The following is a 12,523-nucleotide window of genomic DNA, read 5'->3' on the forward strand; positions in this document are numbered from 1 at the left end:
GACCTCAATTTTATCAGAAAGCAAATATTAAACCCTCGGTTGAGAGGGTAGGAAGTATAGGGAAGTTTGGAAAGCTTGCTGAAAGAAGAGGAATAATTTTGATGAAAAATGAGATAGGGAAATCAGGGAAGTATAAAAAAGAATTGTTTTGCTGCAATGAAGGTCCAGTTGAAGTTTGATAATATATATTTGTAGCCTATCAAATCAGTACAATTGTGTTATTTCTTGTGCCATTAAGCCCCTCAAGCCTAATCCAGAACTGGCTTTTGTCAAGGTAGACAAAATGGTGAGTTGAGGTTAGTATTGGCTAATTATCAGGTTAAGGTTAGAGGGAGGGTAGTGAAGTTAAGAGCAGACATAAAGGTCTGGAAAAGTACCCAGGAGATACAATGGGGTCACATGTAGTCACAAGAGAGTAATAGAGGGTTTTTTTTGGGGGGGAGTGGAATGAAGATGTGGAACATTAGGGCGTTTTGGGCAGTTTTTGATCAAGGGGAATGAAGCACTTTATTGTTTAGGGCTGACTATGATCTTCTTTGTGTATGTCAGAATTAAGTAGATCATGAAAGAGAGAGAGAGAGGTTGAGGATCTCAGAAATTAGGTTGTTTGGAGGAATACTGACATGGAGATAGTAATCCCCTAGCGTAAGAGAAAGAGTTGGAGAAGAAAGACAAGTTGGGGCAAGATAATGAATTCCTTGAAAAAGAAGGAATAATGACTTTTAGACAACTGTCAACTATGAATGGTCTGTATTTTGTAGAAAATGATTTAAAGAAGAGCTTGGTAAAAATAATAGAGAGAGGCTATTCTAGCTTCTCCAGAAAACATCAGGAGTTGTAAGTGAACGTACAAACTGTTAGGAAGAATAGCCAGCCATGTAGGGATATTTGGAGAGAGCCAGATCTCTATGTAAAAACAAGTAGTCAGAAAGTATGAGGAAGGAGAAAGTCTACAATAAAAGGAAGTTTGCTTACTTTAGAACAAGTAGCCAGTCATGAGGAAGATGGAAGTGAGAGGAAGAGATAGACTTTCCTCTTGATGGATACCATCTTTATTCCTTCCAGCTTTATTCATACTTTGCTGACCTGCACATTTCAGGATTGTCAGAAAAGACTCCTCTTTCCTGTTTATTCAGAGCTCCTAGTCTTGGCTCTCCTGAGCCTTTACTTTGCTTTTTCCTGAACTTTACTTTGCTTTTTTTTTTTTTTTTTTTAAATTAAAATGGGGAAAAAATAAACTTTTGTCCTTTTTCTGTGCACCAACAAATGTGTCTATCTTTTCCTTTTTTATTGCAGTACCTGTTTGAGAATGGGAGAATAGATAACATTTTTACTGAACCGTATTCCAGATTTATGATTGAACTTACCAAACTCTTGAAAATATGGGAACCTACAATACTTCCTAATGGTAGGACAATGATGGTTGGGGGATATTTTTTAATATGTATTCTTACATGTATATACATTTTTTAAAAATTTGGTTTTTCAAAGCTTTCTGTCATAAGAATCACCACTCTATCCACAAATACTGTATTATACAAAATATTCTATCAATACTAGTGTTCTTTAGAGAAAAGATAAACTGAATTGATTTGTTTTGGGGAAATGTATGCATCTTAACCAAGAAAATTGCAAGCTTTTCTTAATACCAAAAAGAAAAAGATATATAGCTTTCAGTCGGACAGAATTTAGCAAGAATTCAAGATGTAATATGTTTCTTTTTGTAAAATAAACATATTACATCTTGAATTCTTGTTAAATTCTGTAATACTTAAAAGTTTTCTTGTGATTCTAGCTATTATATCCTCAAAACCAAGCATGTTTGAAAGATCTTAAAACCATACAGTTACAATAATCTTAATGCTATCAAAGAATGATATGGTAGCTCCTTATCTCCCCTTAAATAAACCAAACTTTTTTGAATACAGGAGAGGAAAAAAATATATGTTTATGGATATCCCCTTCTCAGGGTTTGGTTGCTTCTGAATTGAGATCTTTTTAGCTTTGTCATTTTGCATGGCATAGATGAGTAAATGCGGTTTCTATTTCTTTTCTCCACACCTGTCTTTAGGGTATATGTTCTCTCGGATTGAAGAAGAGCATTTATGGGAGTGCAAACAGCTGGGTGCTTACTCACCAATAGTTCTCTTGAATACACTTCTTTTCTTCAATACCAAATATTTTCAACTAAAGAATGTCTCAGAGCATCTGAAGCTTTCCTTTGCTCATGTGATGAGGCGGACCAGGACTTTGAAATCTAATGCCAAGATAACGTATTTGAAAGTTTTCCCTCCTTTTCAGAAGCAAGAGATGGAATCAGGTGTGTGGTACTATTTTTGAATATCTCTATAAAGCATATGTTCAGATAGATCTCTTAACTATTATCTGGGCAGGCTGGTAGCCTGAAATTTTTGAACATAAAAAACAGCTGCTTCATTTTTAACATTGTAATACTCCCTGAAGTTTCATTATTAACCAAAACTGTCTCTTACATTTTTTTTTTTTTTTTTTTTTTTTTTTTACCATAATCATTTTGAAGTTTTTAGAAGCCTTTAGGCTTATAGACAGATGGAAGCATTTTCATATCACATTGCTGCCATAGAATATGCACAATGCTTTTACATTTATTATCTAATTTTATCATCACAGCCACCTTGTGAGATAACACAGAGAATATATTTTCCCTACTTTACAATTAAGGAAATTAAGACTTCAGTGATTTTTCCAAAGTCATTGCCCAAAGAAATTAGGTGTTATTTTTTTACTTCCAAGTTCCACTTTTCGCTATTTCATGTTGCCTTTAGTGTTAGAGAAAACTTTTTTTTTTTTTTTTTTTTTTTTTTTTTTAATAAGATGTCTAATGCAAACATTTCTTTCTATCCAGCCATCCAGTAGGGGTCATTGTTGAGTGCTGTTACCACCATACTACTCAGTATCAAATACATGTCAAAGATGAAAAATCCTAGCAGCTTTAGTTTAGTTTTGTTTTTCTCCTTATGATTTGAAATTATCATGTATTTAATTTTTATAAACAGTACTTAATATTTTTCTTAATTATTGAAAAGAGGGCCATCTAGATGATGCAATGGATAGAGCACTGATACTGAGTCAGGAGGATTTGAGTTTAAATCTGGCCTCAGAAAATTAACACTCACTAGCTTTGTGACCCTGAACAAGTCACTGCCTCATCCCCCAAAATTATTGAAATACCTTTTTTTTTTTTTTTAAGACATTACTTCCATTTCCAAATATATTTCTCCTGTTCTTATTACCCTCAAGCCATTTCTTTACCAAAAAAATTAAGAGAAAATTGGGGGCTTGGGAGACATACAGTTAAGCAGACATATCAACTTGTTTTGTTCACTATAGATGACATTTCATACCTATAATCCCTCCCTTTTACATGGAAGGGAGAATATGATGCATTTTTAATAGTTTTTATTTACCAGATATATGCATGGGTAATTTTACAACATTGACAATTGCCAAATCTTTTGTTCTAATTTTTCCTTCCTTCTCCCCTCCCCCAGATGGCAGGTTGACCAATACATGTTCAATATGTTAAAGTATAAATTAAATACAATATATGTATACATGTCCAAACAGTTGTTTTGCTGTACAAAAAGAATTGGACTTTGAAATAGTGTACAATTAGCCTGTGAAGTAAATCCAAAATGCAGGCAGACAAAATTAGAGGGATTGGGAATTCTATGTAGTGGTTCATAGTCATCTCCCAGAATTCTTTTGTTGGGTGTAGTTGATTCAGTTCATTACTGCTCTATTGGAACTGATTTTATTCATCTCATTGTTGAAAATGGCCACATCCCAGGATACAAAATAAATCCACATAAATCCTCGGCATTTTTATATATCACTAACAAAATGCAACAGCAAGAGATACAAAGAGAAATTCCATTCCAAACAAATGTTGAGAGTATAAAATATTTGGGAATCCATCTACCAAAGAAAAGTCAGGAATTATATGAGAAAAATTACAAAACACTTGCCACAAAAATAAAATCAGATTTAAATAATTGGAAAGACATTCAGTGCTCTTGGATAGGCCGAGCGAATATAATAAAGATGACAATACTCCCCAAACTAATCTATTTATTTAGTGCTATACCAATCAGACTCCCAAGAAACTATTTTAATGACCTAGAAAAAATAACAACAAAATTCATATGGAAGAATAAAAGGTCAAGAATTGCAAGGGAACTAATGAAAAAAAACTCAGAGGAAGGTGGTCTAAGTGTACGTGATCTAAAGCTATATTATATAGCAGCAGTCACCAAAACCATTTGGTATTGGCTACGAAATAGACCGGTAGATCAGTGGAACAGATTAGATACAAAGGACAAAAAAGGGTACATCTATAGCAATCTAATCTTTGACAAACCCAAAGATTCCAACATTAGGGATAAAAATTCATTATTCGGAAAAAACTGTTGGGAAAACTGGAAATTAGTATGGCAGAAATTAGATATGGATCCACACTTAACACCATATACCAAGATAAGATCAAAATGGGTCCATGATTTAGGCATAAAGAGGGAGATAATAAATAGATTAGAGGAACAGAGGATAATCTACCTCTCAGACCTGTGGAGGAGGAAGGAATTTATGACCAGAGGAGAACTAGAGATCATTATTGATCACAAAATAGAAGATTTTGATTACATCAAACTAAAAAGTTTCTGTACAAATAATACTAATGCAAACAAGATTAGAAGGGAAGTAACAAATTGGGAAAATATTTTTAAAAACAAAGGTTCTGACAAAGGTCTCATTTCCAAAATATATAGAGAACTGACCATAATTTATAAGAAACCGAACCATTCTCCAATTGATAAATGGTCAAAGGATATGAACAGACAATTCTCAGAGGAAGAAATTGAAACTATATCCACTCACATGAAAGAGTGTTCCAAATCACTACTGATCAGAGAAATGCAAATTAAGACCACTCTGAGATACCACTACACACCTGTCAGATTGGCTAAGATGACAGGAACAAATAATGACAAATGTTGGAGGGAATGTGGGGAAATTGGGACACTAATACATTGCTGGTGGAGTTGTGAAAGAATCCAGCCATTCTGGAGAGCAATCTGGAATTATGCCCAAAAAGTTATCAAACTGTGCATACCCTTTGACCCAGCAGCGCTACTACTGGGATTATATCCCAAAGAAATACTAAAGTGTGGAAAGAGACATATATGTGCCAAAATGTTTGTGGCAGCTCTTTTTGTTGTGGCTAGAAACTGGAAGATGAATGGATGTCCATCAGTTGGAGAATGGTTGGGTAAATTGTGGTATATGAAGGTTATGGAATATTATTGCTCGGTAAGAAATGACCAGCAGGAGGAATACAGAGAGGCCTGGAGAGACTTAAATCAACTGATGCTGAGTGAAATGAGCAGAACCAGAAGATCACTGTACACTTCAACAACAATACTGTATGGGGATGTATTCTGATGGAAGTGGAAATCTTCAACATAAAGAAGATCCAACTCACTTCCAGTTGATCAATGATGGACAGGGGTAGCTGCACCCAGAGAAGAAACACTGGGAGGGGAATGAAAATTGTTAGCACTAATATCTGTCTGCCCAGGCTGCATGTACCTTCGGATTCTAATGTTTATTGTGCAACAAGAAAATGATATTCGCACACATGTATTGTACCTAGACTATATTGTAACACATGTAAAATGTATGGTATTGCCTGTCGTCGGGGGGAGGGAATAGAGGGAGGGGGGGTAATTTGGAAAAATGAATACAAGGGATAATATTATAAAATATATATATATATATAATAATAAAAAAAAAAAAAAAGAAAGAAAATGGCCACATCCACAGAATTGATCATCATATAGTATTGTTGTTGAAGTATACAATGATCTCGGTCCTGCTCATTTCACTCAGAATCAGTTCATGTAAGTCTCTCCAGGCCTTTATGAAATCATCCTGTTGGTTATTTCTTACAGAACAATAATATTCCATAATATTCATATGCCACAATTAATGGGCATCCACGTAGTTTCCAGTTTCTGGCTACCACAAAGAGGGCTGCCACAAACATTCTTGCACATATAGGTCCCTTTCCCTTCTTTAAGATCTCTTTGCGATATAAGCCCAGTAGTAACACTGCTGGGTCAAAGGGTATTATGCACAGTTTGATAACTTTTTGAGCATAGTTCCAAATTGCTCTCCAGAATGGCTGGATGTATTCACAATTCCACCAACAATGTATATGATATTCTTTTAAATCAAGATTGGTTATTAATTAGAAAGCATTGAGGTTGGTTTGTTTGAACATTATTGTAATTATTATGCACATTATTTCCTGGCTCTGTTTAGTTCACTTTATATACGTTATAAAAATATTCCTATTTATTTCATATTATTTATATTCATCATAATGCCTTATAGATCTCACCAACAAGGAAGAAGCAATTTGATGAGGTGGAAACGTTGGGAACCTTGGTAAATGTGACCATTCCATATTAAAGTTTATAATAAAGAAGTGAAGAAAACGGAACTTTTCTTCTAACATGCCCTCTACTTTTTAGGGGATATCTTAGGGTCAAGAAAAAGAATCAATACAGTCTCTGGCTTAACATTCTATCTATCATGACTGAAATTCTTTAGACATAAAAACCAGGTAGTTTCAGTGGGAAGACAAAGGAGTTATCTGAAGGGACCATGGTGGATGCACAGAAATATAATGTACTAATGCTAGAAGCAAAGAAGAATATAGACTAGAGATAAGTCAATAAAGACTACAGGTAGATCTAGTTGAAAGGTTGGACTTCCCCTCCCAAAAAAATTGTGGACAATCATGTGACATCTTAAGAAGAATCTTAATACAGTGCTTCAGGGATCTGTATTTAGCCCTATATTCCTTAACATTATTAAAGTTATTTATATGAAAACATACTCTTAATGCTTAATTTGGAGAAGACATAAAACTGAAGAGGATAGCCAATATATCAAATGACTGAATCAGAAATCTTGACATGCTAAAATATTGGACCTAATCAAATAAGAAGGAATATAACAGATAAATTCTAATTGTGCTTGGATTTTAAAAATTAGCTTATCAAGTATAAAATAGGCAGCCATGGCTAAACAGCATTATTTCTGTTGGAGAACTGAAGATTTTATTTTATTACAAATTCAGCATATCAATACTATGATATGGTGGTCAAAAATTAGTGCTATTTGAGGCTGCAGTTGGGAATTGATTAGATTACAATGACATGGTACTTTGGTTACCCAGCAAATCAAATACTGTATTTAGGTCTGGATGCCTTATTTTAGGAAGGATTGTAGTACATTCAAAAGAAGGGGCAGCCAAGAGAGCAAAGAAACTTAAGGAATTTTGCTTGGGGAAAAAAACACCTATAATTTCTCTAATAATGTTGGATAAATTTTCAAGGGGTACCACTATTTGGGGTCTCATTCTCACCAATGTTGCAGAAGTAGGTGGGGAAGTAAAAATGATGAGAAACTTCTGGAAAGGTGACTTTTTCATTTTTAAGTTTAATAGAAAAAGAAACTTAGAAACGGCCTTAAGTGTGTGATGGAGATTTTGGAAGAGCAGGTTTCAAAAGGCTAGTAAGTAGAAAGGAGATGAAGAACCCTATGATTGCCAAGATGCAAAGACAGTCAGCCAGATAAAAGGTCTTGAATTCTGGGGAGGAGGAGACTTGGGAGGTTTCTAATCTATTTAAATATTGATAAAATTGTTTTATGGAAGAGGAATTTTACTGTTTGGGCCCAGAAGACAGAACTGGAACCAAAGGATGAAGATTCTAAAGCTGCAAATTTTGGTTCTTTTGGAGGCCATTAGAGCAAAACAGGGGGTCAGTCTAATGGGTGTTCCCTTCCTAGAGATCTTCTAAGCACAAGCTGCCTGCTTTTTGGCTCTATTATAGCAGGAATCTGATTTAGATGTTAGTGTAGCTGGCCTCTGAGAGTCCTTCCAGTTAATGGATTCTGATTGTGATATTTACATAACTTATATATTCATAGTCAGCAATTTTATGTATTCTCTCGCTGATAGAAATAGATTTTCTTCTCTTCACTGCCCCTGATTCTTTTGTGATAACTTTGGACCATCTTGTAGAATATTTTTACTTGAAAAATTTGTCCATTACATATGAGGTAACTTTCATTCGGCACTTCAATTCAGCTCTAATCCCACTTCTGATAATGCTTTAGGGGGAAATAAATTTGAACAAATAACCCATTATATGTTGACAGGAATGCTTGGAGACTAAAAGCTGCTTTCTTGTTTTGCATACCAAAGCAGGAGAGTAGTTGATCTTGGATTATGTTTGGTTCAAACTCACATCTGTTTTCTGTTGCTATGGATGCCAGGAACGCATTTAGATCAGAGAAGTTTTTTTTTTTTCCCCCTGATCTGAATGTCAAGTTCTCCAGGAAAACTACTTCTAATCATCTTACTGTTATTGCTTTCATTTATTTATTTGTTTATTTTAATTTTTTATAGTTTTTATTTACCAGATATATGCATGGTAATTTTACAGCATTGACAATTGCCAAACCTTTTGTTCTAATTTTTCCCCTCCTTTCCCCCCGCCAATGACAGTTGAATATGTTAAAGTATAAAATAAATACAATATATGTATACATGTCCAAACAGTTGTTTTGCTGTACAAAAAGAATCGGACTTTGAAATAGTGTACAATTAGCCTCTTACTGTTATTTCTTAAGAAATATTCATTGACACATAGAATTCTGGTTTTACAGTTAAATTCAGCAAGCATCTTTGGTGCTCAGAGTGAAGATACTTCCTTATTCCCCCTAACAGTATATTTTCCCCACTATTTCTAGATAAACTAACTGCGGGAAAGAGAAAACGTAATGAGGATGAAGAGATTTCAGCTCCTGTGGAAATGGTTGAAAATGCAGATAATCCACTAAGATGCCCAGTCCGTCTTTATGAATTTTACCTATCAAAATGGTAAATAGTATGTGGGTCCTTATTGCATAAAATAGATCATGATGACTCTGTATTTCAGGCCTATGATTACATAGTGTGATGGGCAAAAATAATACTGTTATAGAATAAAATCATGTTGGCATGTTGCTCCCAGTTTTTAATAGCCATCTGACTGGTTGACTGAAAGACTATCTCAGTAGGTTTTGGAACTGTGGACTTTTTTTGTGAACCAGTCAGAAAGGATTGTGTAGCTAAGGGTCAGCTTTTCTTGAATATGGAAACTAGGTTTGGAGATCTGGAAAGAAGAACTAAGTATACTTTCTCACTAGATATACAGGGCTTATAGGAGACCATTTCTAATGCCTGGTTCTAAAATATCTGGATGTAAATATCTTTCTCTTCATTCTGAGTTCTCATTTTTTCTAAAAGCAGCATTTCAAATAAGCCTAGTTAGGCATAGTGACCTTCTGATAGCATATATACCTTTGTTTTAATGAAGCTATTTCTTAGAAGCTTTTTTTTTCTTTCTTTTTTTTTTTTAACTAAATGACTGCCATCCATAAATAATAATCATTATACCTAGTATTAAGAAGACCCCCTGACTTCTGAGCAACAACAGTTAAGAGAGTAGAGAAGATATTTTGTTCTGCTGGATATTTAAGTAGACAAGATCTGTTTTTAAGAATTTTGATAGTTTTCTTATAGAAGTAGACTACATAGATTTGGTATTGTTAAGCATCCTTTTTAAGTGAAATGGCAAGAGATGGCCATATTACTCATAAGGCTTATATCAATGTCATAGGCCATAGGCCTTCTCTATTAAAAATCTTTACCCCTGTTCTTCCAATAATTAATCTCATATATAATTATAAAGAGATATAGTATTACTCAGGTTAGAACAATCAAGATAGCAAAGTCCATAATGAGTTAGCAGCCAACACATTTGTTAAAACTATAGCTATGCTATATCTCTATATGGGTACTATTATCTTACAAAGTAGGAGTCTGAAGAGTTAGGGTACAAAAACATCTTCTATTTTTTAAGTGTTCTCTCTTGGGTCCTAAGTATATAAAATTTCAAACTCTTGTTAATAATTCTGAGAGTCATAAGTCATGAGATCGTTAAGTACACTGAGTTTCTCTTCCCCACAAAAGATTCAACTGAAAGTTGTTATGGTATTGACCCATTACTCAGAGTGTGTTGATAATGGCTTCCTCTGACTTGAATTTTCTTGTCTTTTTATGGATAGTTCTGAAAGCGTGAAGCAGAGAAGTGATGTGTTTTATCTTCAGCCTGAACGCTCCTGTGTACCCAATAGCCCCATGTGGTATTCCACATTCCCAATAGACCCTGGGACCTTGGACACCATGTTAACACGTATTCTCATGGTGAGAGAAGTACATGAAGAACTTGCCAAAGTAAAATCTGAAGACTCTGATGTTGAATTATCAGATTAAAACTGAAGTGGGATTTTATTTTCATATACATTTGTAAGCACCAAACTGTGAATGCGTCCAGCCTTCAGAAAACGGTGTGTATCAGTAAGCCAAGTCCTCTTGACTTGATTATAAAATAAAGGAAAAAAGGCATCTTGTGAACCACAGTCGATGTACAAACTGGAATTGAAGGAAGCAAATAAGCTGAAAGAGATGACATCCTTTGGCATTGATAGAGTTCTTAAACAACTAAAGAATGAACTAACCTACTTCTGAGTGGTGCATTATCTTATTTTGTTTGGGAATAACAAATTGTGAGATATTTTTAAGGAAAACTTGTATAAAACTCTACCATAGTAAACATATACCTTAGAAAGGTAGGTCACGTTACTGTGACTTTGGAGTGAAATTTTGGCTGCTGTTGACTACTATAGGGCAAGCCCTGCATTAGTCAGGGAAGAAACTCATAGAACTTTCATGAGAGATACTAAATGAGGTATGGGGGGCCCAGATTCAAGGACCTTAAATAAACACCTAGCTTCCTCCCCCCCCCCCCCCCCCCTCCGCGGTGGAGTAGAGAATAAAGATGGTCTTGTTTTTGTTTGTCATGATTATTTAAGTTGATGAAGGATGACAGCCCTGAGTGCTTCTGCTGTGGTCCCTCATGTGGGCAGGAAATTCCTTCACTGCTTTTGTCATAGCAATGTCCCTCTATTTCCAAAATCTGTCACGGCTCTCGGTATGGGCTATGACTAAGGTGTGGAAGCTCTGGTTGTAGACAGTGGGAATCTGTGGAGCACGTGTTAAAACACCAACAGTCTGGGAGGTTTAGAAAAATCCACTAAATACCCTCCTGAGGGTTTTGCTGCCCGTTATAATCTGATGCCACTATCTCCTAAGTACTGTGGTAAACAGAAAATAGGGGTCTCCCTCTTTTCGTTTGAATTTTCTTTTTTCAAATGGCAGCTTTTCTTTCCATTTCTTTCTCTTCCCAATTTCCAGTTCTTTCTTTTGGCTTGTCTTCTGTGCCAGGTTCCAAAGGCCCTTGTCATTTCAAAACAAATAGTCCCTTTTTCTCTCCTCCTTTTTGCAAATCCATGTGTGATTAAATAAAAACACAGTATTACTCAGACTACAAGAACCAAGGTAGAAAAGTACCGTGTTTCCGACTAAAACATTTAGAAGAACTTGTAGTTACTATATTCCTAAAAAGGGAGACTTTCTAGGGGTAAAAAAAAAAAAAATAAAAAACCATCCAGGTCCTAGTCCAGCAATATGCTAGCTACGCAGTAATCTTAGGGTTATAAGTCATGAGAACGTTAATGTATGAATTTCTCTCTCTCTCTCTTAGAAAAGATTTAGCTGAAGGTTTTTAGGATGGCCACTCACCTTTTTTAAGGTTGAACTGGGCCCTATGATGGAAATAGCAGACTTCAGGAGAGCCTCTCTCTAACAGCCTTGAAAAAACTTTTTCAAGATTTCCCCTTTTTGAAAGGTGGGAGGGGGTGGGCGGGAACAGAAGGTCCCTGCTTTTTTTTTTTTTTGTTTGTTTGTTTGTTTTTTTAAAAACAGTAACTAAAGGTCATTTAACTACAATAAAAATCAGAAAGTAGCCTTTTGACATTGTGTACCTAGTCGTTTTGTCCCTCTTGCTTGTAACAGATTTCACGGATGTATTTTTAATACCAAGAACTGTGTGAAAGAAGTAAACCTGCCCCAATTCTGTATGATCACATCCATCTGTGTTTGTCATTTCTGACTAAAGAACTTGCCTATTTCAAGTCCTTGTTTGAAGTGGAGGGATAAAAATCTGGCTATCAGACATTACCTAATAAGTCATCCAAGTCTTTCCTGGCATAGTGGTCCCCATGCTAAGAACATGACAGTTCATGGAAACACTGAGACACTTCCCCTTCTACCCGTAGTGGTGTAAGACATACACATAGTGAATGTAGTGGATGAATTGTTATAAAGTAACCAGAAACAAACAAAATCTATATCTTTTAACTTGAGAACTACCATTACCCAGATAATGTATGATTGATTGTATAAGATTCCAAGATTTCAGGTGCATGTAAATCCGCAAAGTGGCCCAGAACCCTAATCTAATACCTA

General features: G+C 35.2%; 1 protein-coding gene across 16 annotated transcripts in view; it reads left to right on the plus strand.

Moving 5' to 3' along the window:
- Window positions 1-12,141, plus strand: part of ZMYM4 (zinc finger MYM-type containing 4) — a 119,287-nt gene extending 107,146 nt beyond the window's left edge. For 15 of the 16 annotated variants that reach the window (XM_074305085.1, XM_074305089.1, XM_074305084.1 and 12 more), the window contains 4 exons: window positions 1,297-1,408; window positions 2,072-2,320; window positions 8,863-8,992; window positions 10,222-12,141. In XM_074305085.1, the coding sequence (XP_074161186.1) occupies window positions 1,297-1,408; window positions 2,072-2,320; window positions 8,863-8,992; window positions 10,222-10,429 (699 nt within the window). In that variant the 3' untranslated portion in view covers window positions 10,430-12,141. Of the gene's footprint in view, window positions 1-1,296; window positions 1,409-2,071; window positions 2,321-8,862; window positions 8,993-10,221 lie in introns of those variants that run through there. The other variant, XM_074305093.1, reaches the window with a different exon arrangement.
- The last annotated feature ends 382 nt before the right edge of the window (window positions 12,142-12,523 follow it).

Source organism: Sminthopsis crassicaudata, chromosome 3, assembly GCF_048593235.1.
Source record: "Sminthopsis crassicaudata isolate SCR6 chromosome 3, ASM4859323v1, whole genome shotgun sequence".
Lineage (NCBI taxonomy): Eukaryota > Metazoa > Chordata > Mammalia > Dasyuromorphia > Dasyuridae > Sminthopsis > Sminthopsis crassicaudata.